Source organism: Monodelphis domestica, chromosome 4 (assembly GCF_027887165.1).
Source record: "Monodelphis domestica isolate mMonDom1 chromosome 4, mMonDom1.pri, whole genome shotgun sequence".
NCBI classification, from domain to species: Eukaryota; Metazoa; Chordata; class Mammalia; order Didelphimorphia; family Didelphidae; genus Monodelphis; species Monodelphis domestica.
In genome coordinates this window covers 437768174-437790725 of record NC_077230.1, presented here as the reverse complement: position 1 = coordinate 437790725, position 22552 = coordinate 437768174, and the positions used below count along the sequence as shown (strand labels likewise).

Below are 22552 nucleotides of genomic sequence, written 5' to 3'. Positions count from 1 at the left end.
CGGGGCCTATCTCGGGCTTTGGGGGAGGGGTGCTCCAGTCTCCCCTAATTGCAGGCCTTTGGAACAGAAAGGGGCACCTGGAGCCAATCCTTATCTGAACACAAATGCCCTGGGCAGCCTGCCCGACCAGAGCCACCCAGCCTTCTCTTGGAGACTTCGGCGGATGAGCAGCTCACTTCACTCCCTTTTGGGGCACGTTAGGCACGGCACTACAGAATGTCCCTGGCTGTTTCAGGGGTGCCCTTTGCCTCCCGCCAGGCTAGATCACTGATCCGGGACCCCAGAACCCCCCCAGGGCACCTCCCGCCCGGCTCCCCCGCCCCCCGGCGGATGGCACCGCCAGGCACCCAGGCGATCGGGCTGAGGAGCTCAGAGGCCCCTTTGTCCCTTGCTCCCCAGCATCCCCCCTCTGGCCATTCATGGTCTCCTGGCATCTGTGCTTTGCTCCTCCCTCCGGGAGCCTTTCCCAGGGCCCGTGGGGGGGCCGCCCCCACCTGGTTTGTTCTCGCGCGGGCCCGTCGTGGCCCCCTTAGACGGGGCGCTCCAGTTCCCAGCGAGCTCTTACAGAGCTCACCGCCCTTCTCTTCTGCCTTGGAGTCACCACGGAAGGCGGTAGAAGGGCAAGGGCCAGAGCTCCCCCTCTTCCCCGCTTCCTCTAGGTGGTCACAGCCATTCACAGGGGAGCCCCCAGCCCCTTTGGCTCTCTTGGGAGTCTGCCATCTCCAACTGCCTCTAGATGGCCATCGTTGGGCCGCACTTCTCCCCAAGCTTCCCTGTGACTGCTGGGGCCACTGCCAAGCGCCCAGTCCTGGGTGGCCGCCACATGCCCCGAGGTGCCAAGGCCTGTCCTGTCACCTGTCTGCCCTCCATCCATTCCCCACTCGGTGACTAAAAGGAAGCTCCAGTCGTCCTCCCAGGCGAAATAAGGAGCCCTCGCCCCATGCATCTTCCTTCTTACATCTCTCCTCCATCCAGGCCTCTGGGCCTTCCCTCCATTATCTGCTGTGCCCGGGAGGGGCTCGAGAACTCCTTGAGGGCGGCCCATCTCGGGCCTGCTGAGGTCTGTGGCCCTAGAGCCGAGCCGGTGCCTGGCACACAGCAGGCCTTTCCCAGATGCGTCTTCCCTTGGCTTGGGCAGAGCTGGCTCTCTCCCTGGGCAGCTCCCTCCACTTCGGAACAGCCGTTAGGAAATCTCTGCCTGAAGCGCCAAGTTCTCCCTGTCCTGACACCTCCATGGGCCGGGCGGGCTGCTGCACCCAGGACCTTTTGGACCTGGAAGACGGCCGCCCCGCCAGCCACCTTTTGTGAGCGTGGAAACTGAGGCAAAGCCGTTTCCCGGAGGTCACACAAAATGGCGCCCGTCTCCCGCCCCACCTCCCAGGGGGCCACTTTCCCTCTCCCCGTCCCTCGCTGTGCCCATCTTTCTTTTCCTCAACCTTCCTCCGCCCTCAAACTCGGGGCCCAGGCTCTAAGGGGGGCTGCCCCAGCCTCTCAGGCGGGAGAGCCGTCGCCAGTCGCGGTCCCCCAAGACAAAAAACGAGCAGGAGCGGGTGCCAGGCCAGTTTATTAAGGGTCCTGAGGGCGTGGGGAAGGAGAGGAGGCAAGCAGGTGCTCCCACACGAGGACCTCCACATGAGTGACCCCCGTCCTCTGGGACCGGCCTGGGGGAGACACAGAGACAGACACAAACGGGAGAGACAGAGACCCAAAACCCACAGAGGAGGCAGGGGGTGTTCCCAGGCTAAGAGGAAGCCCATTCCTTGTGGGAAGGATGGGAGGGAGAGGCTCGGGGAGGGGGCATCGGAGGCTGAACCAGTCCACATTCTACATAAAGGACAAACTCGGTTAATTCGCTCTAAGGGGGAGGGGAGACAGACTCTAGACTGGTCCATGGGAGGTGGGGGTGGGGGGCCTTATCCGGGTTGGTTCTGTTCATTCAGAGCAGTCCACCTTGGGGTGAGAGGGGTGCAGCAGGGTCAGTCTATTCCACCTTGCATGAGGGGGTGTCAAACAGCACAGCCAGCACCAGCTGAGGGCAGATGGGGCGGGCGGGCAGGGGCAGCAAGCTCAGCCCCTTCCCGGGGGTCCCCGTCCCATCCTCCCTCCTTCTGGGGTGGGGAGGGGGTGGGGTTGGAGGGCTCTTAATGCCTACAGAGGGATCCTGGAGGGTGAAGAAGGCAAGGTTGGGGAGCCACTGGATGGGGCTCTCTCTGGGCAGGAGGCTCTGCCCAGGGCCAGGGGCCTCAAGGCCTTCCCTGACCCTAGGCAGGGCCCCAAGGCTTGCCCGGGTCTCGGTCCCCCCTCCCCCCGCCCATGCCCCGTCTCCTTCAGTGCAGGGGCTCCACCCTCATGCTCGGGGGTCTCAGGGGTCCCTCCAGACCAGGAGCCCTTCCCGCCCCCCTCCCCCTCCATTCCAAGGTTCCCTTGGTCCCTCCCAGGCCAGGAGGCTCTCCAGGACAGGGGCTGCTCAGTCCATCCCTCGATGGAGCTTCAGGTGACGGGAGAGGTTGCTAAGTGTGATAAAGCCCTTGCCACACACGTGGCAGGGGAAGGGCCGCTCAGGCCCATGCAGCAGCCGGTGCCGCTTGAGGTAGCACTCGTGCCGGAAGAACTTGCCACACTCCAGGCACGGGAAGGGCTTCTCCCCGGTGTGGACCAGCACATGCCTCTCCAGGTCCCTCGGGGAACGGAAGAGCTTCTCGCACTCAGAACAGCTGAAGACCTTCTTCCCGGCAGCCGCCGCCGCCAGTGCCGCTGGGGTACGGCCAGACCCAGCTGGGGGCCCCCCTGGAGAGGGCCCAGCCCCGTGGCTCCCTCGGTGGTGCTCCTCCAGGGCCGCCACCGCCCCATAGACCGCCCCGCACACCCCACACACGCAGGAAGCCGGCCCCGAGTGGGCATCCAGGTGGGTGGCCAGGGCTGCCGCCGAGGCAAAGAAGGTCCCGCAGTCGCACTGGTACAGGGTCTCCTCGGAGGCCTCGCCCAGCTCGGCGGCCACAGGGAACGGGGCCTCCAGGTCTGGATCAGGGGGCCCATCCGGGGATTCCTCCACAGGTACCTGCACAGGTAACTCCTGGCATGCCTCTCCAGGTACCCCCACAGGTGCCTCCTGAGACACCTCTGGGGATCCCGCCAGAGGAAACTCCTGGGGCCCCTCAGAGAGGAACTCCTGGGACCCCTCGGGGGGGAACTCATTAAGAGCCTCTTCGGGGAACTCCTGGGGCCCCTCAGAGGGAAACTCCTGGGGTTCCTCTTCAGGGAACTCCTGGAGATCCTCGTCAGGGAACTCCTGGGGTCCCTCTTCGGGGAACTCCTGGGGCTCCTCAGAAAGGAACCCCTGAGATTCCTCGGAGGGAAACTCCTGGGGCCCCTCTGAGAACTCCTGGGGCTCCTCGGAGGGGAATTCCTGGAGCTCCTCGGAGGGGAACTCTTGGGGCTCCTCGGCAGGGAGCTCCTGGGGCTCCTCCGGGGTCTCCACCCCACCCTCCCTGCCCTCGGGCCCAGGCCAGGATCCTTGGAGATCGTGAGTGAGCTTGTGGCGCTCCAACAGGGCCGGGGCATTAAAGTCGCGCTCACAGCGGGGGCACTTAAAGGGTTTCACGTCGGTGTGTGCCGCCCAGTGGGCGGCCAGCTCGGCCCCTGCCAGGAAGCAGCGGCCACAGGCCCCGCAGACGAAGGGGCCCGTCCCACCCGTGCCCCAGCCGCCCACCCACGACCCCGGCCCGGGCCCAGGGGGCTCCGGGCCACCCCCACAGGCCACGCAGGGGCCCTCATCAGAGCATGCACTACAGGCGGGGCCGGCCACGGAGAGGCTTCCGGGGGGCCCGAGGGTGGGGAGGAGGCCCGGGACCAGGCCCGACGGGCCCAGGCCCGCAGGGGTCGGCGGCGACATTCCCCGGTGCTGCCGCTTCAGGTGGCGGCCCAGGCTGGAGCGAGAGGAGAAGCGCAGCTCACAAATCAGGCAGCAGTACGGCTTTTCCCCAGTGTGGACCACCTGGAGGAGGGGCAGAGGACACAGGCACCGCCTTTAGCCCGGCCCAGCCCGGAGGCAGGTGGGAGGGGGGAGGGGGGAGGGAGGGACAGCCGGGGCCCTGACCTGGTGGTGGAGGAGGCCGGTGGAGTCGCGGAAGCCCTTGGGGCAGGCCGAGCAGCGGTAGGGCCGCTCCCCGGTGTGCGAGCGCAGGTGGTTGGCCAGGTTGAAGCTGTGCTTGAAGCCTTTGCCGCAGCGGGGGCATGCATGCGGCTTGAGGGCGGTGTGCCGGGCGAAGTGGCGCCGAAGGTCGGAGCGGTAGCGGAAACTCTTCCCGCACTCGCTGCAATGGAAGGGGACCCGGGGGGCCACTGGCGGGGCTGGGGCCGGGGCCTGGCCGGCCGCAGCTGCGGGGAGGGGACCGTCCACTCCGCTGTCCTCCATGGCTGGGGGTCGGCACGTGCCCTGCCCTGGGCATCTCTGGGGAAGGAAAGGCCCACAGGGATTGCTTCCAGGCCGGTCCGGCTCCACTCAAGAGTCCAGGCCCGGCCCCGCCCCCCACCCCGTCTGAAGGCCCTCCCACTCGCCACAGAAAGCCCCCACTACCAAACCCCGCCTCTCTTGCTTAAGCCCCACCCCTCCTCCAAGAGCCACACTTTTTCAAGGCCTTCCTCTCCTCTAAGGCCCTCCCACTATCAGGTGAGACCTCTTTTCCAAGCCCCGCCTCTCTTACTTGAGCCACACCCCCTTCCAAGGACCTCCTCTCTCCTCTAAGATTTATCTACTCTCCCAGTCCCTACTCTAACCCCGCCTCTCTGCTTCAAGCTCCTCCCCTCTCAGACCCACCCCTTCACCAAGCAATCTTACTCACCTTTCAGTCTCCATCCAAGCCCCGCCTCTCCTGCTCAAGCTCCACCCTCCTCTAGGAACCACACCCCCTTCTAAGAATGTCTTCTATGAGCCTCCATTCTAAGCCCCGCCTCTCCTGTTCAAGTCCCTCTCCTTTAAAAGCCACACACACCCCTTAAGGACCTCTTCTCTTCTCTAAAGTCCTCCCACTTTCTTCTGTGAGTCCCCTACTTCTAAGCAACACACCCTCTTCTAAGAACCTCTTCTCAGCCACTCCCACTTTCCTGTCAGTCCCTACCTTTCTTGCTCAAGCCCCACCCTCTTTCCTAAGACCCACCCCTTCTAAGGACCTTCTCTTTACCCCCCCATTCAAAATTCCCCTCTGCTGGACTTAAGCCCCTCCTCTTTCCTCTAAACTGTCCGGGGAGCACCCTCCACGCTAAGCCACACCTCTACCAAGGACCGCCTCTCAACTCTCAAGCCCCGCCCACTTCCGAGAGCCTCCCCACCCCTCCAGTCCTCCCCCTTTCCCAAGAGCCCCTCCCCCTCTTCTCTGTGAACCCCTCCTATTCATCCATCGAGGGCCATCCCCTCCCCCCACAAAGCCCCCACCTCCGCATGAAAGACCCCCCCTCCACCTCTAAGTCCCACCCCCTCGCGGCCCTCCCCCTAACCCCTTCCCCCATATTCTTTGTGCCCCTTTCGGTCTCCCTCCCCACCCCCACCACCCCCCCACCCCCCGCCGCCGGGCCGTAAATGGTCCCATCCGCGCAGCCCCGCGGCCCCGGGGGCAGGCGGCCCAGCCGGGCCAGCTCGGATCGGTCCATCCGGCTCCTCAGGGCGGGGGGCGCGAGAAAGGACCGAGTCCCGGGGCATTCGGGCCCCAGGGGGGTCTCGGACCGCGCCGTGCCCCTCTCTCCTTTAATTACTTACACCTCCCTCTGGGCGCCGACATTTTGGGCCGCGGGGGTGGCGTCACTTCCACCCGGGGGGGCCCCTCAACTTCCGGGTCCCCCTTCCTTCCTTGCCCCCCCACCTCGGCGTTCCCTTCCCCTCAGATGTTGCGCCTGCACAGAAGCCGAGCTGGAACGGAAGCCATTTTTGATAAGGGCGGGCGCGGGCGCGAGCGGAGGAGGCGTGGCCTGTGCACCATCTTAGCTAAGGGCACCGCGCGGGGGTCTGGAATATACCTCCTCGGGGGCGTGCAAAGTTCACTGGCGCCATCTTGATTGTGGGCAGTGAAACCCGTGCGGACGCCATCTCTGTAGCCTCAGGTTTCCCGGCGCCATCACTTCCTGTCCGCCTCCGGAGCCCCGGCGGCGATGACGTCAGGGGCCGTGGGAGGAAAGCGCGTGCCTGACCTCACTGTGTGACCTTGGGCAGTGCCCTGGCCCTCTCTGGGCTTGTCCAAGCCCTAGAGCCCCCTTATAGTGTCGCGGGCAGGTTCAGATTTTACACTGCGGCGTCCTCCCCATCCTACCCCAGCTGCGAGGCCCCAGTGAGACCCTACCCTCAGTCTCCCTGTCTGTCAAATGGGTGCGGAGCTCGAGGATCTCCAAGCACCTTTCCCAACAGCACAGGTTATTCTCGGACTCCCCAGGGCGGCTTTGCCTCAAGATATTTCATGGCTCTTTCCTTGGTTCCTGGATCTCCCTGCTTCCTTCCCCCTGGATATATCCTGACACTGATGGTGCGCCCACCCTAGACCGGTCCTACAGGTCCCGTGTCGCGTTAGGCTCCGAAGGGAACTTCTTTGGGCCTCAATTCCTTCGACTTTAAAATGGGCAATCAGCTCTGGGGCAGTCACATGGCGCCGAGCCGACAGGGACGCAAAGTTAGTGCGCAGGCGCCGCACAGACCTTAGAAGAAGGGGCACTAGGACCGCACGAGCTCCCCGAGAGCCTCCCTCCGCCTTTGTGGCCCGAACGCGGGGAGGGCCCGAGGGGGCGGGGCCGGCGCTATCACGCGGCCGCCTCCACCTCCGCCCCCTCCCCCGGCCCCGCCCCGCCCTCCCCGGGCCCTGGCCCACGCGCCCGCCCTCCCGCCCTCCCCGCCGCCCCCCGCGCGCCCTTAAGCGACATGCAAATGAGGTACCAGGGCGGGGAGGGGGTGGAGGGCGGGGAGGGGAGGCAGCGGACAGGGAGGGGAGGAGGGGGAGGGCAGAGAAGGGAGGGAGGACTCGGCCACCCGCTGCACGCGACCCCAGCCCCTGAGCAGCGGCCCGCGCGCGCCCCGCGGATCCCCTTCCCCCCTTGCGCGCCCCCGCGGCTACCCCGCCGCACTTGGCCACTGTGCGCACTCCATTGGCTATTTTTCTCTCGCTCCGCCCCTTCCGCTCCAGCGCGCGCGCACCCGGCCCTAGCCTCGCCCTCCCTGAGGTCCAGTAGGCCCTAATGCGCGTGCGCGCTGGTGCCCTCTCCCGCGCACCCCTCTTCCCCCCCCCACCCCACCCCCGGCCCGCGGAAACGAAGCACTGGCGCGCGCTCCCCTGCCCCTCCCCCAGCCTGGCTAGCTGGGGGGGGGGGGTTGGGGGGACCGTCCAGCACTGCGGACTCAGTTCCGGATTCCATCTCTGCAAGCTTGGTCGCCCACAGGAGTGCCCCCTCCTCACCGGGAAATTCGCCGGCTGGAGGGCCATGGGTCACGCCTCCCAATTGCAATCGTTATCCCCCTTGACTACCCCCTCATGTGACCCCGCCATCCCCTTGTGTTGGAGGTTGTCCCTGGACTGAGCCCGGAGCTGACCATGCAGGGAAGGGTCCTGAGGCACAGCCCTCCCCTCACTGCAGTGGCCCACTCAGAGCCTCTGATCTCTTTCCAATGCCTATGCCTTGTCCTGGGGCCCAAGTGTACCAGCCTTGGCTGTGACTGCTGTGCCTTTGGAGGGGCAGCCCAAGGCTAGAGCTTTTTTGGCCCCAGTCAGGCTGGCCTTCTCAGCTCTGGTTTGGGGCCAGGCTGACCCCTAGGACCAGGGGCCCCGGAGGGAGGACCTGCCCTTTGAGTGGCCATTCTTCCTCGTTGGCTTGCCTCTGCCCTACTCCTAAAGCCTGACCATCCTTTGCTGCCCCGTCGGGCAGGATCCCCTGGAGCTGGGCAGGATCCCCTGGAGCAGGGCAGGATCCCCCAGGAGCAGGGCAGGATCCCCTGGAGCAGGGCAGGATCTCCAAGGAGCTGGGCAGGATCCCCTGGAGCAGGGCAGGATCTCCCAGGAGCTGGGCAGGATCCCCTGGAGCAGGGCAGGATCTCCCAGGAGCTGGGCAGGATCCCCTGGAGCAGGGCAGGATCTCCCAGGAGCAGGGCAGGATCTCCCAGGAGCAGGGCAGGATCCCCTGGATCAGGGCAGGATCTCCCAGGAGCTGGGCAGGATCCCCTGCAGCAGGGCAGGATCCCCCTGAAGTAGGGCAGGATCCCCCAGGAGCAGGGCAAGATCCCCTGGAGCAGGGCAGGATCTCCCAGGAGCTGGGCAGGATCCCCCTGGAGCAGGGCAGGATCCTCCAAGAGCAGGGTAGGATCCCCCTGGAGCAGGGCAGGATCCCCCAGGAACAGGGCAGGATCCCCCAGGAGCAGGGTAGGAGCTGGGCAGGATCCCCTGAAGCAGGGCAGGATCCCCCGGGAGCAGGGCAGGATCCCCCAGGAGCTGGGCAGGATCCCCCTGGAGCAGGGCAGGATCTCCCAGGAGCTGGGCAGGATCCCCCTGGAGCAGGGCAGTAGCTGGGCAGGATCCCCCAGGAGCAGGGCAGGATCCCCCAGGAGCAGGGCAGGATCCCCCAGGAGCAGGGCAGGATCCTCCAGGAGCAGGGCAGGATCCTCCAGGAGCAGGGCAGGATCCCCCTGAAGTAGGGCAGGATCCCCCAGGAGCAGGGCAAGATCCCCAGGAGCAGGGCAAGATCCCCTGGAGCAGGGCAGGATCTCCCAGGAGCTGGGCAGGATCCCCCTGCAGCAGGGTAGGATCTGAGCAGGATCCCCTGGAGCAGGGCAGGAGCTGGGCAGGATCCCCCTGGAGCAGGGCAGGATCCTCCAGGAGCAGGGCAGGATCCTCCAGGAGCAGGGCAGGATCCCCCTGAAGTAGGGCAGGATCCCCCAGGAGCAGGGCAGGATCCCCCAGGAGCAGGGCAGGATCCTCCAGGAGCAGGGCAGGATCCTCCAGGAGCAGGGCAGGATCCCCCTGAAGTAGGGCAGGATCCCCCAGGAGCAGGGCAAGATCCCCAGGAGCAGGGCAAGATCCCCTGGAGCAGGGCAGGATCTCCCAGGAGCTGGGCAGGATCCCCCTGCAGCAGGGTAGGATCTGAGCAGGATCCCCTGGAGCAGGGCAGGAGCTGGGCAGGATCCCCCTGGAGCAGGGCAGGAGCTGGGCAGGATCCCCCAGGAGCTGGGCAGGATCCCCCTGGAGCAGGGCAGGATCCCCCAGGAGCAGGGTAGGATCCCCTGGAGCAGGGCAGGATCCCCCTGGAGCAGGGCAGGATCCCCCAGGAACAGGGCAGGATCCCCCAGGAGCAGAGCAGGTATCTGAGCAGGATCCCCTGGAGCAGGGCAGGAGCTGGGCAGGATCCCCCTGAAGCAGGGCAGGATCCCCCTGGAGCAGGGCAGGATCCCCCAGGAACAGGGCAGGAGCTGGGCAGGATCCCCCTGGAGCAGGGCAGGATCCCCCAGGAGCAGGGTAGGAGCTGGGCAGGATCCCCTGAAGCAGGGCAGGATCTCCCAGGAGCTGGGCAGGATCCCCCAGGAACAGGGCAGGATCCCCCTGGAGCAGGGCAGGAGCTGGGCAGGATCCCCTGAAGCAGGGCAGGAGCTGGGCAGGATCCCCCAGGAGCAGGGCAAGATCCCCTGGAGCAGGGCAGGAGCTGGGCAGGATCCCCCAGGAGCAGGGCAAGATCCCCTGGAGCAGGGCAGGATCTCCCAGGAGCTGGGCAGGATCCCCCTGGAGCAGGGCAGGAGCTGGGCAGGATCCCCCAGGAGCAGGGCAAGATCCCCTGGAGCAGGGCAGGATCCCCCAGGAACAGGGCAGGATCCCCCTGGAGCAGGGCAGGAGCTGGGCAGGATCCCCCAGGAGCAGGGCAAGATCCCCTGGAGCAGGGCAGGATCTCCCAGGAGCTGGGCAGGATCCCCCTGGAGCAGGGCAGGAGCTGGGCAGGATCCCCTGGAGCAGGGCAGGAGCTGGGCAGGATCCCCTGGAGCAGGGCAAGATCCCCTGGAGCAGGGCAGGATCTCCCAGGAGCTGGGCAGGATCCCCTGGAGCAGGGCAGGAGCTGGGCAGGATCCCCTGGAGCAGGGCAGGAGCTGGGCAGGATCCCCTGCGCTGGGCGAGCTCCTGCTCCCTTCTTCCCCTCCTCAGTGCTGCCCAGGCACCTTCTGGCGGTTGCGGGGTAGGACGGGCCTCCTCCAGAGCAGCCACGGGCTCCGGCGTCCAGCTGCCCAGGCCCACTCCCCGCCCGCCGTGTGGGCTTTGTGCTTCCTTTGCAGAGAAGCAGAGAAAGCGGCCGTCGGCGGGCTCGCTCGTGCCAGGAGCGGCCGCCTTCTCCCGGGCCTCGCGGTTTAGGAAAAAGGAGGCCAAACTTCTGCTTCGCTTGCTTTGCGCTCCTTCCGTACCGGGTGATCAGCACGACCCGGTTAGGCCATTTTTCGTTGGGACGCTCTCAGGGCCCCCGGAGGAGAGCCTCAGAGGCTCGGCGGGGAGGCAGCCTCGGGAGCCCGGCGGCTTCTGGGCTCGCTCCTCGGGCTGGTCTTTGCCCTCGTCCCGGCACCCCCATTGCGTGGCGCTTCGGGGACTCCTCCCTTCCTGGCTTCTCCCGCCTCTGGAGAGAGGAAGCGATTCGTGGGGAAGCCCAAGCGCCCCTCGCTTTGCTCAGAGAGCTCCGAGCCTCAGGCTTGGCCTGCACGGCGGGTCCCGCTCCTAATCTGTGGCCCTTTGGGGCTCCCACCTTGCCTCTCCCCGAAATTCATTTCCCTTGGCCTCGCCCGAGCCTGCCCTCTTTTTGTTTTTGAACCCCGACCTTCCCTCTAAGGGTCCGAGCTGCGCGTTCGCTCCGAGGCCCAAGGGCGCCCAGGTGCGCAGCGGGGTGACGTGACTTGCCCAGGGTCACACGGCGAGGCGCTTTCAGAGGCGCTCCGTCCTCTTGATGGCCGGCCCTTCTCTGTCTCCTTACTTGTCTTTGAGAGGGAAGAAGCCCCCTGGGCCACGGTCCAGGTCTGGGTTTCCCCCGTGCCTCCTCTCTGTGGCCCGGGGGGCTTCTCTCGGGCCGTGCGCCCTCCGTCCCTGCTGTCTGAGGCTGGGGCAGACGCCGGCCGCTTCGGGAGCTTTGGGGTCCCAGGGCCGCTCCGGGCTCCTTCAGAGAGCGTCGTGGGTGCCGCGGCCCGGGATGGGGCAGGCGTCCCCCCGTCTGGCCCCCTGCCCCACCCCGCCCCCGGCACTTTGGGCTCTTCTTTACGGGGGGGTCTTTTCTCCCCGCAAGCTGGTTCCCTTCTTTCTCCCCCCATCCTGGTCCTCCTCCCCAGCCTTCTCCCCTCGCCGCCACCCTTCCTTCACTGGGGCCGTTTCGTCGCCATCCCGGCCTCCCCCCGCCCCGTGTGGCCCTTCTTCCTCCAGCCTGGGCCCGCCTCTGCGGGGTGACTCTGCTCCCCGTCGCCGGCTCCTTCCCCGGGTCCTCCTGGCTCCTCCTCGCCAGCCCCGACTCCCGCGTGCCTCAGTTTCCCCTGTAGCCCCTGCCTCCCGTCGGGCCCCGAGGGCCTCGGCGTGCCAGAAAGGAAAGGCCGCGTGGGAGGGCCGGACACTCCGTCGCGATCGATCGCCGCTCTGACCGCTGCCTGCTTTCTCCCCCCCAGCCTAGGTCCTGCGGACAGCCCCCACGTCCCCGGCACCCGATGGACCCTTCCAGCCCAGAGCCAGCAGCCAAGGAGGCAGAGCCCTCCGGCCCGCCGCCCAACACCCTGGGCGTCCGCCTCCGACGCCGGCGCCCCCCGGCGGGGCGGGGCGCCCCCTCCACATTCTCCCCGGCCGCCCGCAAACGGCGCGGGCCCCGAGGCTCGGCCCCGGGGGAGCCCGCCGAGGCCCCGGGGCCGCCGGCCCCGGCCGAGGACGAGGGCGGCGTCCTGCTGATCGACGCGCAGGGCGTCCCGTACACCGTGCCCCAGGCCGGCGAGGAGGGGGGCGGACCCCGGGCCCGGCGGGCCCCCCATTTCTGCCCCGTCTGCCTGCGTGCCTTCCCCTACCTCTCTGACCTGGAAAGGCACAGCATCTCTCACTCGGAACTCAAGCCACACACCTGCCCGGCCTGCGGCAAGGCCTTCAAACGCGCCAGCCACTTGCGGCGGCACCGGAACATCCACGCCGGCCTGCGGCCCTTCCACTGCGCCCTGTGCCCCCGGCGCTTCCGGGAGGCCGGGGAGCTGGCCCACCACGGCCGCGTGCACTCGGGCGAGCGCCCCTACCAGTGCCCCATCTGCAGGCTCCGCTTCACGGAAGGCAACACCCTGCGGCGCCATGCCCGCCGCAAGCACCCGCCGCCCCCGGATTCCCCCAGCTCCCTGGCCGGCCCGGGCATGGATCCGCCCTGGCTGCAGGCCCTGGTCCCGGAGCCGTCCCCCAGCCCAGACCCGGCCGGCCCCGAGGAAGGCCCCGAGAAGCCCCCCAGCCCGGAGCCCGCATCCACAGACGTGGAAGGCTCTGAGGAAGGCCCCAAGCGGCCCCCCGCGGCCCAGGAAGCCCCGGAAGATGTGGGGGCACCGCCTGAGTGAGGGTCCCGGCCCTCTGCAGCGCCCGCAGAGCACCGCCTGCCTTCAGACAGCCGGGCCCCCCCGCAGGTCAGGCACGTGCCACCCGGCCTGAGGGTCCCCCGCGGGCCCCGAAGGAGACGCGGCCTGGGCAGGCTCGAGCTGAGGCCGGGGCCCCCGGGCGGGGCTCAGAACAAACGACGGGGGCTGGGCGGGGGGCTGGCTCTCCGAGGTAAGGCTCCTTACTCAGAACCGGATCGGGGGCCACGTCGGGGCCCAGGAAATAAATGTCTGTCTGCCGGCCATCAGCGTGTGCTCACTGGGGGAGGCGCCGCAGGGAGAGAGGCCGAGCCGGGCGTGGGCAGAGTGCAGGCCGGCCGGAAGGCCCGGGGGCTGCGGCGGAGAAGGCTGCAAAGGAGGTCCGGGGGCTCCCCGCTGGGAGACCCTGGGCCAGTCACCAAAGCCCCTCAGAGCCCACAAGCAGGATGCGGTCTAGGATGGATGCGAAGGGCTTTTAATGAGCGTGAAGCAAACGTAGTAATTATATTAGAAAAGGAGGTCTGAGGCCCCGTCAGGCCCGGGAGCCAGGCCGGGCGCGAGGAGACGCTGACAGGAAGGAGCCCGTGGGTCTTCTCTGCGGGGAAGACGGTGACGCCAGGGGCCTGGAAGAGGAGGCAGGAGTGGGGGGCCCGGGACACCCGAGGTGTCTGCAGAGTGTCCCCTCGGGCCCGGGGAGGGCTGGGACCCATCCAGCCTAGGAGTGGCCACACCGCCCGGGCCCGGCGAGAGGGGGAGCAGCACGAATGCCCTCCCTTGAAGCCACACGAGGGCTGTTCACGCGAAATGAGAGGTATCCGGGGAGGCCCGGCTTGAGGGGACGGAGACAAGAAGCCTCTGCTGGGCACCGAGGGGGAATCCACAGGGACGGCCCCCGGCAGCTCCCAGGGACCCGCCTAGCAAAGGCCTGATGGGCCGCACTTGCTGCCCCATGTCTGGTCTGAGCAGCACCCTTTCCCCTGGCAGAGGATGTGTAGCGGGCCTGGCATTCGAGGCCCTCTCAGCCCCCTAGAACAGAGGACACACTCTTGACCCTGGCATCAAGCTAGGCCCCGGCCCTCCTTTCTCCTCTGTTTCTCAGGGCTCTCCTTCGCTGCTCCACCGGAAGGCCTCTTTCCCAGTTCTGGTGTGAAGGCTGGCCCGCGCTCCCATTCCATCTTGGCCTTTGGAGCCGGAAGTCAGAAGGGAAAGGGCTTGGCGAGGCTCTGGGGACTTTCCCCAAGTAGGCCTGCCTTGGTTCCTGCCTAAGAAGCCTCTCACTTTTCATTCACTTCCCCTTGAAGTTGTGAGTCCCAAATCCGTTCCTTTCTTCCAGATCGGCTACAGATGGACCCTGTGTAGTCACGCCAAGCACTTCCCCCACGAGTCATTTTGTGGGGGACCTCAAAGGAAAGTCGAACAAGAAAAGGGGTGACCTGGCGATCGGAGGAGGGGCGTTCAGGCTTCCTGGGTCCTTCACGCCCTCTTGGATCCCTGCATGCCGAGGTCCTTTGCTCCCCTTCAGCCAACAGTAGCACCATCGCTGCGCGCACTGCTCCCTGGCTCCGCTCACTCCTCCCGCGCGGTGGCCCTGTCCTATTCCATGGCCGGCATGCCAGCAGACGCCCAGGGCCGGGCCCAAGGGCTTCTCTCAGTCCCCCTTTTCCTTGGCGTCTCTGACCTCATTCTCTAGGTTTTTGGGGTGCCCCCCTCGAGTGGTTTTCCTGGAGTAGAGGCCCAAGCACGGCACACCTCACCCCCTCCGTAAACTCCAGTGGCTCCCTGTTGCCTCCAATGCTGTTTGGCCTTCAAAGCCTTTCATAAGCGCCAGCCTCTCTGTGCACCCCCTTCCCCACGTGCTCTGCTGCAGAGACGCTGGCCTCCCTTTACAACAGCCCCAGGCCTTTCCTCTGGCGGCCAACATGCCTGCCATGTTCTCCTTCCACTCCACTACCGGCCTCCCAGGCCTGAAGTCCCAGCCGAAATCCCTGCAAACCCGCCCTGGCTCCGGGCCTTCCCTGGGACCCTGCTTCCCATTGACCCTGTGGGAGTGCCTGGAGGGCAGGGGCCCTGGGCTGGCCCTTCGGATGTCCTGAGGCTTGGCACAGTGCCGGGCACCTAGGATTCCCTGCTTTTGCATTGCCATAGAAGTAGCCCTCAAAGCCCGGGTGGGAGGGAGGGGCAGTTCTGCCATTAATATGGCGCCTACTCGGCGCTAAGGGCCTCACAGAGTCATCTCATGATCCTCACAACTCTGGGAGGCAGGTGCCTGTTATTATCCTCATTGTGCAGCCGAGGAAACTGAGGCAGACAGTGGTTAGGTGGCTGACCTAGATCACCCCGCTAGGAAGTGTCTGAGGCTAGACCTGAATTTGCGTGCCCCAGACTCCAGGACCAACACCCAGAGCTGCTCCCTGGAGTCCCCAATCCCAGATGAAGGGCTGAGAGGAGGAGCTAAAATAGGCGCTGAAGAGGCGGGGCTGAAAGCTCATGGGGGAGGAGCTAAAGAGGAGGGGCGGGGCTTGAAGAGGATGAGGGTGGGCTAAGGGGAGGGACTAGGCATGGTGGGTGTGGTTTGGGGGCTTCGGTGAGCGTGGAGCTAAGAATAGGGGCAGGGATTTAGAAGGGGAGGGGGAGGAGGAGGGGAGAGCGGGAGTTGAAAGGAAGAGCAGGGCTGAAGGGGGCCGGATGAAAACAAACCAGGATGGAAGGCTGAAAGGAGTGGGAAGCAATGATGACAAATGTTGGAGGGCCTGAGGGGAGGGGAGAGGGGCGGCTGTGGTTTAAGCGAGGGGATGGGAACGAGGGGAGGGGCGTAGAGAGCGGCAGAAAGGAGTGGCGAAGCCAGTCCCGGTGCGCAGACGCTAGCACCGCACAGAGAGCGAGGACAGCTATTTTCCCTCCCCGACGCATATAGCGCACGCGCAGATTCTTCCGCTCTTCCCCGCCCCACCTTCTGCTCTCAAAAGTGCACAGGCTGACTCCCGCACGCGGCCCCTTTCCCGTCTCGCACTGCGCAGGCGTTAATTAATCCGCTCGGCCACCCCGCCCCGTTCCCCTCTCGTACTGCGCAGGCTCAGACTCCCTCGCTTCCCCCATTCCGCCCGCCTATCTCCACGCCAGCGTCCTCCTCTCCCCCTCCACTTCCACCCGAAACCCTACGTTACTTCCGCTTCCGGCGGCCGGCCCGGCGATCGACGCGGGAGGGGGCGGGGGCCGCGGGGCGGGGGGGCGGCACTTCCGGTCGGGCCTTCGGGTCTCCCCGGAGCTGCGGCGCCTCCTCCGCCCGCCCGCCCCCCATCTGCCCCCGGCCACGGCCCAGGTGAGTGACGCGCGCGGCCGGGGGACGCCCGGGAGCCGCCCTTTGCCCGACCCGGCGCTTGGAGATTCCTTGGCCGGAAGAAGGTTTGGGGATCCTCCCGCCAGCGGGGGCGCGCTCGGAGATCCCCCCCGAAGGCCCGGGGTCCGAGAGGACTCGCGCCAGGGGCGCTCTGAGATCTCCCCCGGTCTGGGAGGGTTTTTAGAGATCCGCCTTCCCTCCCCCAGCGGGGACTGGGTCGGAGTGGGCTCCGGGCTTGGAAGGTGCTTGGAGATCCTTCCCGTGCTGGGAGGGCGCTTAGAGTTTCTCCTGCCTCCAAAAGCCTGGAGCCAGTTTCCAAGAGAATTCGAGGACGAGAGTGCTTGAAGATCCTTCCTTGAGTGACCAGGGTCCTAACAGACTTAGGGTCAGGTTAGAGGACCTTCTTGGAGCTCTAAAGGTGCTTGGACACCCCGCTCCAAGGGCCCCTTCCTGGGGAAGATACTTGGAGATCTCTCACTGGAGAAACGCGGGGTCGGGGAGGGCCAGCAGGGTGCTTGGAGATCCTCCCCAGACTGACAGGGCTTGCGCGAGGGCTCCAGACCTGCAAGATGCTCGGAGATCCTTTTCAAATAGGAAATGTTTTGAAAGAAAGCCATCTGTAGGATGTCCCAGATGCCCTTGCCCGTTCTCCATCCCATTGTACAGACAGGAAACTGAGGCAGGTCTAATAGAGGCTGCAGGCACCCCTGGTGGGGGGGTGTCCTCTGGAGCAGCTCAGGTGAGAGACCTCCCCAAGGCCCCCAACTAGGCGGGGGCTCCCGTGGGGGACCAGGAGGAGGCTTCCAGGGCCTTGGGAAGAAGAATGGAGAGAGATGCCAGGATGGCTGGGAGAGGGGAGGAGGAGCAGGGGCCAGAGATGGGGAGATGGAGGCTGGGTTCCTCAGTTTACCGCCCCCAGCCCCACATGGGGCAGAGCCCATGGGATTCGCGGTGAGCTTGGAGGAAGGAGCAAGGGGAAATTCAGTGAAGACCAGGGTGGTGCGGGGGTGGGATCAGGGCGGAGGAGACTTTCCTTAGCTTCTGTGTGTCCGTTCCAGGGAGAGCCCCCTCGCTGCCACCCAGCAATGGGAACTAAGGGCAGAATCTGAGAAGAGACTCGGGGAGGGCCTGAGCGGGGCATGGAGCAGACTTGGGGTGAGACCGAGAGGGTAAGGCCGAGGAAGGGTCACTGAAGAGGAGGCTGAGGGTAAGGCTGAGGGGGCACCTGGGGGGACCCTCGAGGCCGGCGGGGGGTTCCATGGCCTGGGCCCCGGGCAGCGGCGTGTCCTCACCCGACTCCCTTCTCCCGTCACAGAGAGGACTGCTCTCCCCGCTGCCCGCGATGGAGGCGAACCCTGGTGGCGGCGGGGGCGGGAGCGGCGTGGGGGGCGAGGACGGCGTCCACTTCCAGAGCTATCCCTTTGACTTTCTGGAGTTTCTCAACCATCAGCGCTTCGAGCCCATGGAGCTGTATGGGGAGCACGCCAAGGCCGTGGCGGCCCTGCCCTGCCCCCCCGGGCCCCCTCCCCAGGCCCCGCCACAGCCCCCACCCCCCCAGTACGACTACCCGCCGCCGCCACCGGCCTTCAAGCCCAAGGCGGAGACGCCGTCCTCCTCGTCCTCCTCCTCGTCGTCGTCCTCCTCTTCCTCCTCCTCCTCCTCCTCTTCGTCCTCCACCTCCCAGGGGAAGAAGCCTGAGCCGGCCCTGCCCCCCGGCTTCGGGGCGCCCCCACCTCCACCCCTCTTCGATGCCGCCTTCCCCGCCCCACAGTGGGGGATCGTGGACCTCTCTGGGCACCAGCACCTTTTCGGGAACCTCAAGCGGCCGGGGACGGCGGCTGGGCCCGGGGCCGGACCGGCCACCCCGGGCCCCCTGCCCAGCCCCAGCCCCGGGCCCCCGGGGGCTCCCGTGGCCGGCGACCTGAGCGCGGCGGCCAAGGACGACAAGGGGTACTTCCGCCGGCTGAAGTACCTGATGGAGCGGCGCTTCCCCTGCGGCGTCTGCCAGAAGTCCTTCAAGCAGTCCTCGCACCTGGTCCAGCACATGCTGGTGCACTCGGGGGAGCGGCCCTACGAGTGCGGCGTCTGCGGGCGCACCTACAACCACGTGTCCAGCCTGATCCGCCACCGCCGCTGCCACAAGGATGCCCCTCCGCTCCCTGGGGCCCCCCCCGCCCCGCCCCTCCCCCCCCCGCTGCCCCCGCCAGCCCCCGCCGCCTCGGCCGGGGTGGAGGGCGGGCCCCCCGCCCCCGGCATGGCGCCCGTGGCCCCGGGCCCCGGCGGGGAGGGCCCCTTCACGTGCCCCCTCTGCTGGAAAGTGTTCAAGAAGCCCAGCCACCTCCACCAGCACCAGATCATCCACACCGGGGAGAAGCCCTTCTCCTGCACCGTGTGCAACAAGAGCTTTAACCGCCGCGAGAGCCTCAAGCGCCACGTGAAGACCCACTCGGCCGAGCTGCTGCGGCTGCCCTGCGGGGTGTGCGGGAAGGCCTTCCGCGACGCGGCCTACCTCCTCAAGCACCAGGCGGCCCACGCGGCCGCCGCCGGAGCGCCCGCGCCGCGCCCCGAGTACCCCTGCGACCTGTGCGGCAAGTCCTACTCGGCCCCGCAGAGCCTGCTGCGCCACAAGGCGGCCCACGGCCCGAGCGCCGCCGCCGCGGGCGGCCCCGAGGCCCCCAAGGACGGCTCGACCCCGGCCCCGCCGCCCGCCTTTCCCCCCGGGCCCTACCTGCTGCCGCCCGAGCCCCCCGGGGATGGCGGAGACAAGGCGGCGGCGGCGGCGGCGGCCGCCGTGGTCTACGGGGCTGTCTCCGTCCCGCTGCTGGGGGCCCACCCGCTTCTGCTGGGGGGTGCGGGCCCTGCGGGAGGAGGGGGCGGCGGGGCCATCGGGCCAGGGGCCCCCACCCCAGGGAAGACCTTCTGCTGTGGCATATGTGGGAGGGGCTTTGGGCGCCGGGAGACGCTGAAGCGCCACGAGCGGATCCACACAGGCGAGAAGCCCCACCAGTGCCCCGTGTGCGGGAAGCGCTTCCGAGAGTCCTTCCACCTGAGCAAGCACCACGTGGTGCACACACGGGAGCGGCCCTACAAGTGTGAGCTCTGTGGCAAGGTCTTCGGCTACCCGCAGAGCCTCACCCGCCACCGCCAGGTGCACCGGCTCCAGCTGCCTTGTGCCCTGGCAGCCCCCGGTGGGCTCGGCCCAGCCTCTGGGCCCGGGGCTGGCCAAGCCTCCGCCCCTGGAGGGGCTGCCCCTCCCGAAGGCCTCAGCTACGCCTGCTCGGACTGCGGGGAGCACTTCCCTGACCTCTTCCATGTCATGAGCCACAAGGAGGCGCACATGGCCGAGAAGCCCTACGGCTGTGATGCCTGTGGCAAAGCTTTCGGCTTCATCGAGAACCTCATGTGGCACAAGCTGGTCCACCAGGCGGCCCCCGAGCGCCTCCTGCCGCCCCCGGCCCCTGATGGGCCTGGCCCGGATGCCCCAGCCACCGGCCTAGACAACGGGCTGGCAGGAGAAGTGGGAGCGGCCGTGGCGGCTCTGGCGGCTGGAGAGGAGGCGGGCACGGGGGCTGGGGCGGGCACGGGCCCCGGTCCTGGGGGCCCCGAGCGCTTTAGCTGTGCCACTTGCGGCCAGAGCTTCAAGCACTTCCTGGGGCTGGTGACCCACAAGTACGTGCACCTGGTGCGCCGGACACTGGGCTGTGGCCTGTGCGGCCAGAGCTTCGCGGGCGCCTACGACCTGCTTTTGCACCGCCGCAGCCACCGCCAGAAGCGCGGCTTCCGCTGCCCCGTGTGTGGCAAGCGCTTCTGGGAGGCGGCTCTGCTGATGCGCCACCAGCGCTGCCACACCGAGCAGCGGCCCTACCGCTGTGGTGTCTGCGGACGGGGCTTCCTGCGCTCCTGGTACCTGCGACAGCACCGTGTTGTGCACACCGGGGAGCGTGCCTTCAAATGTGCCGTGTGCGCCAAGCGCTTCGCCCAGTCCTCCAGCCTGGCTGAGCACCGCCGCCTGCATGCCGTGGCCCGGCCCCAGCGCTGCGGCGCCTGCGGCAAGACCTTCCGCTACCGCTCCAACCTGCTGGAACACCAGCGGCTGCACTTAGGGGAGCGTGCCTATCGCTGCGAGCACTGTGGCAAGGCCTTCTTCTACCTGAGCTCAGTGCTGAGGCACCAGCGGGCGCATGAGCCCGCGCGGCCTGAGCTGCGCTGCCCAGCCTGCCTCAAGGTCTTCAAGGACCCCGGCTACTTCCGCAAGCACCTGGCTGCCCACCAGGGTGGTCGACCTTTTCGCTGCTCAGCCTGTGGAGAGGGCTTCTCCAACACGTACGGCCTTAAGAAGCACCGATTGGTCCACAAGGCCGAGAGGCTGGGGGCCGCCACCGCTGGGGCCAAGGAATCCTGAGTGTTAGGATGGGCTGCCTCCTCCTGCTCCTGGGCATCACCAACAGGCTGGGGGATGGGAAGGGGGTCTCCACTTGCCAATCCCCCACCTTTCTCCCAAAGCCTGGTCGGGGGGGGGCTTCACTCCATAGGGATCTGGCCACTCCTGTCATGAGGGATGGACTGAATTTTTCACCTCTCTTTCCCCTGCCCCCTCCCACATCCTGGGAACTCTAGGACCCCCTCTAACACCAGACTCCTTTTCCATCTGCCCCTTTGTAATCCTGTCCCCCCATGCCCGACTCTGTAGGAATTGAGGCTCATTACCACCACCCTAATCACCACCACCATCTTGGAATCTGGCTGGAATAGGGGAGGGGGAGGTGGGTTGGGAGAGACATGGGGTTGGGGGGCTGATGGCCGTTTGGATGTGTGGGGAGGGGGTGGGATGGGGGTGGGGGGAGACGCAGTTTGTACAGACAAAGTCGGGAATAAATATTATCCTTGTGGCACGACTCCATCCTTTGCCCCTACCTAAGAGACCCAGGGTGCTTTGGGGTCTGATGTAAGCGCATCCTCTTTTCTTTTCAGACACGGGATATCCTTTTTCTATTAGCTTCTTCCCTGTACTCCAACTTCGAGGGAAAAGAAAATAATGGCAGGTCCCCTAGGGAATATGTGATGGGAATTTGGGCCCCATGCTGCCTTCCCCACAAGCCTCTAAGAGAGAGAGCCAAGAGCAGGGCCCTGAGGTGGTTCTGCTGAACATGTGGGGAGAGCACCATGAGCCAAGCTTAGCTCTTCCCTTGCCAGTGATGGGGGAAACACCCCAGTAGCCCTCCTTGGCCTTGAGATAAAGCCACTTTGGTGTTTCCTCATGACCCTTGATTTAAATCCTATCTCTGCCCTTCTTCCTTCATTGTTTGACCCTGGAAGAGCTTGTTCATCTGTGAAAATGGAGGTGAGACCCTAGCTTTGTGCTTTGCAAAACTCTCGTGCCTATCCTTTCCACCCAGGATCCCCATTAGAGTGTAGGCCCTCTCCTCCGTTGAACTCTTCATTAACTTCTTTCATTGGCTTCCCTTTCTTACATCTCCACACAACTCCCAAATTGGTATTCCTGAAGCGCAGAACTGCACTACTCTCCAGCTCAGGAAGTTTGAGTGGCTTCCTGTTGCCTCCAGGAAAAAGCTCAGTTCTCTGTGTGCCTTTTAGGGTCAATCCTTTGTCCCTCCTCCCCAGCCTCCCTGTGGGTTCCTCTCACACTGTGTTCTCCCATCTCTGCCTTTGCACTGGCCATCCATCACATCTGGTATGCTCTGCCATTCTCTTCTCATGATTCAACACAAATGCCATGTCTCGTACCAGGCAGGCCTTTCCCCTTTCCTTGTGCAATTGTTAATGCTTTCCCTTAACCCACATTATCTTCTCCTTACCTAGTAGTATATTTTGTACTTGAATAGTTTGATGACATACACCGCCAATGATGGCAGCTCCTGGGGACCTCTCATCAGCTTGTGCATTGGAAAGGTATTGGCAGCTTTCTATGTAGCTTTAGGCAAGGCATTGGCTTCATCTTTGGGAACCCCAAGCCCTTCCCCTAAAACTATCATTGTGGACAGGAAGTTCTCCAATTTCCTATCAACTTGCCAAGTAAAAAGTTGTTCTGGGGGCAGCTGGGTAGCTCAGTGGATTGAGAGCCAGGCCTAGAGATGGGAGGTCCTGGGTTCCAATCTGGCCTCAAGACATTTCCTAGCTGTGTGACCCTGGGCAAGTCATTTGACCCCCATTGCCTAGCCCTTACCACTCTTTTGTCTTGGAACCAATACACGGTATCGATTCCAAGATGGAAGGTGAGGGTTTAAAAAACAACACAACAAAACTTGTTTCACCTGGTCTTTGAGGGCAGAACCAAGAGCAAAGACTAGAAGCTACAAAGAGGTGGACTTCAGCTTGATATCCCCAAATCTTCACTGACTAAAGTGGAGGTGGTGGCTTCTCTCCTTGTAGAGGTCTTTAAGAATGAGCTGATGATGACCACTTGTAGTGTAAGTCATGGTTTACAGCTGCTTCTCTCCTCACATGGGGTGGGCTAACCGGTCCCTTATATTTCTTCTAACCAGAAGATTACGTGGTTCAGTGATTTGACAAGAGGCATCTCTTAGCATCCCTTGTCCTATCACTTTGTACGTTTCCACATCTCGGGCCCAAGTTATTCTTCCCCATCAACCTCCTCCATTCCTGATCTCAGTGCTGGGCAACAACAGTCA

The 22552-nt window shown here is 65.6% G+C and overlaps 3 protein-coding genes across 9 annotated transcripts; 2 read left to right on the top strand and 1 right to left on the bottom strand.

Moving 5' to 3' along the window:
• Positions 1-1546: 1546 nt before the first annotated feature.
• Positions 1547-6689, bottom strand: FIZ1 (FLT3 interacting zinc finger 1). 3 transcript variants are annotated; one of them, XM_056796540.1, is made up of 3 exons: positions 6010-6689; positions 4097-4450; positions 1547-3994 (listed from the first exon to the last, which is right to left on the bottom strand). In XM_056796540.1, exons 2-3 carry the CDS (start codon positions 4412-4414, stop codon positions 2468-2470), a joined length of 1845 nt encoding a protein of 614 aa, XP_056652518.1. In that variant the 5' UTR covers positions 4415-4450; positions 6010-6689; the 3' UTR covers positions 1547-2467. The 3 variants fall into 3 exon arrangements, with proteins under 3 accessions (XP_056652518.1, XP_056652516.1, XP_056652517.1); XM_056796538.1 differs by lacking the exon at positions 6010-6689 and adding an exon at positions 5753-5942; XM_056796539.1 differs by lacking the exon at positions 6010-6689 and adding an exon at positions 4842-5323.
• A 134-nt stretch (positions 6690-6823) lies between these two features.
• Positions 6824-12865, top strand: ZNF524 (zinc finger protein 524). The gene is made up of 2 exons (XM_056796545.1): positions 6824-6909; positions 11639-12865. The coding sequence occupies exon 2, from the start codon at positions 11678-11680 to the stop codon at positions 12548-12550; it is 873 nt and encodes a 290-aa protein (XP_056652523.1). The 5' UTR covers positions 6824-6909; positions 11639-11677; the 3' UTR covers positions 12551-12865.
• Positions 12866-15341: 2476 nt separating this feature from the next.
• Positions 15342-20795, top strand: ZNF865 (zinc finger protein 865). 5 transcript variants are annotated; one of them, XM_056796529.1, is made up of 3 exons: positions 15342-15884; positions 16961-17071; positions 17218-20795. In XM_056796529.1, exons 2-3 carry the CDS (start codon positions 17042-17044, stop codon positions 20302-20304), a joined length of 3117 nt encoding a protein of 1038 aa, XP_056652507.1. In that variant the 5' UTR covers positions 15342-15884; positions 16961-17041; the 3' UTR covers positions 20305-20795. The 5 variants fall into 5 exon arrangements, with proteins under 5 accessions (XP_056652507.1, XP_056652511.1, XP_056652510.1 ...); XM_056796532.1 differs by having other exon boundaries at positions 15346-15884; positions 16961-17109; XM_056796530.1 differs by lacking the exon at positions 15342-15884 and adding an exon at positions 15893-16641.
• Positions 20796-22552: the final 1757 nt, after the last annotated feature.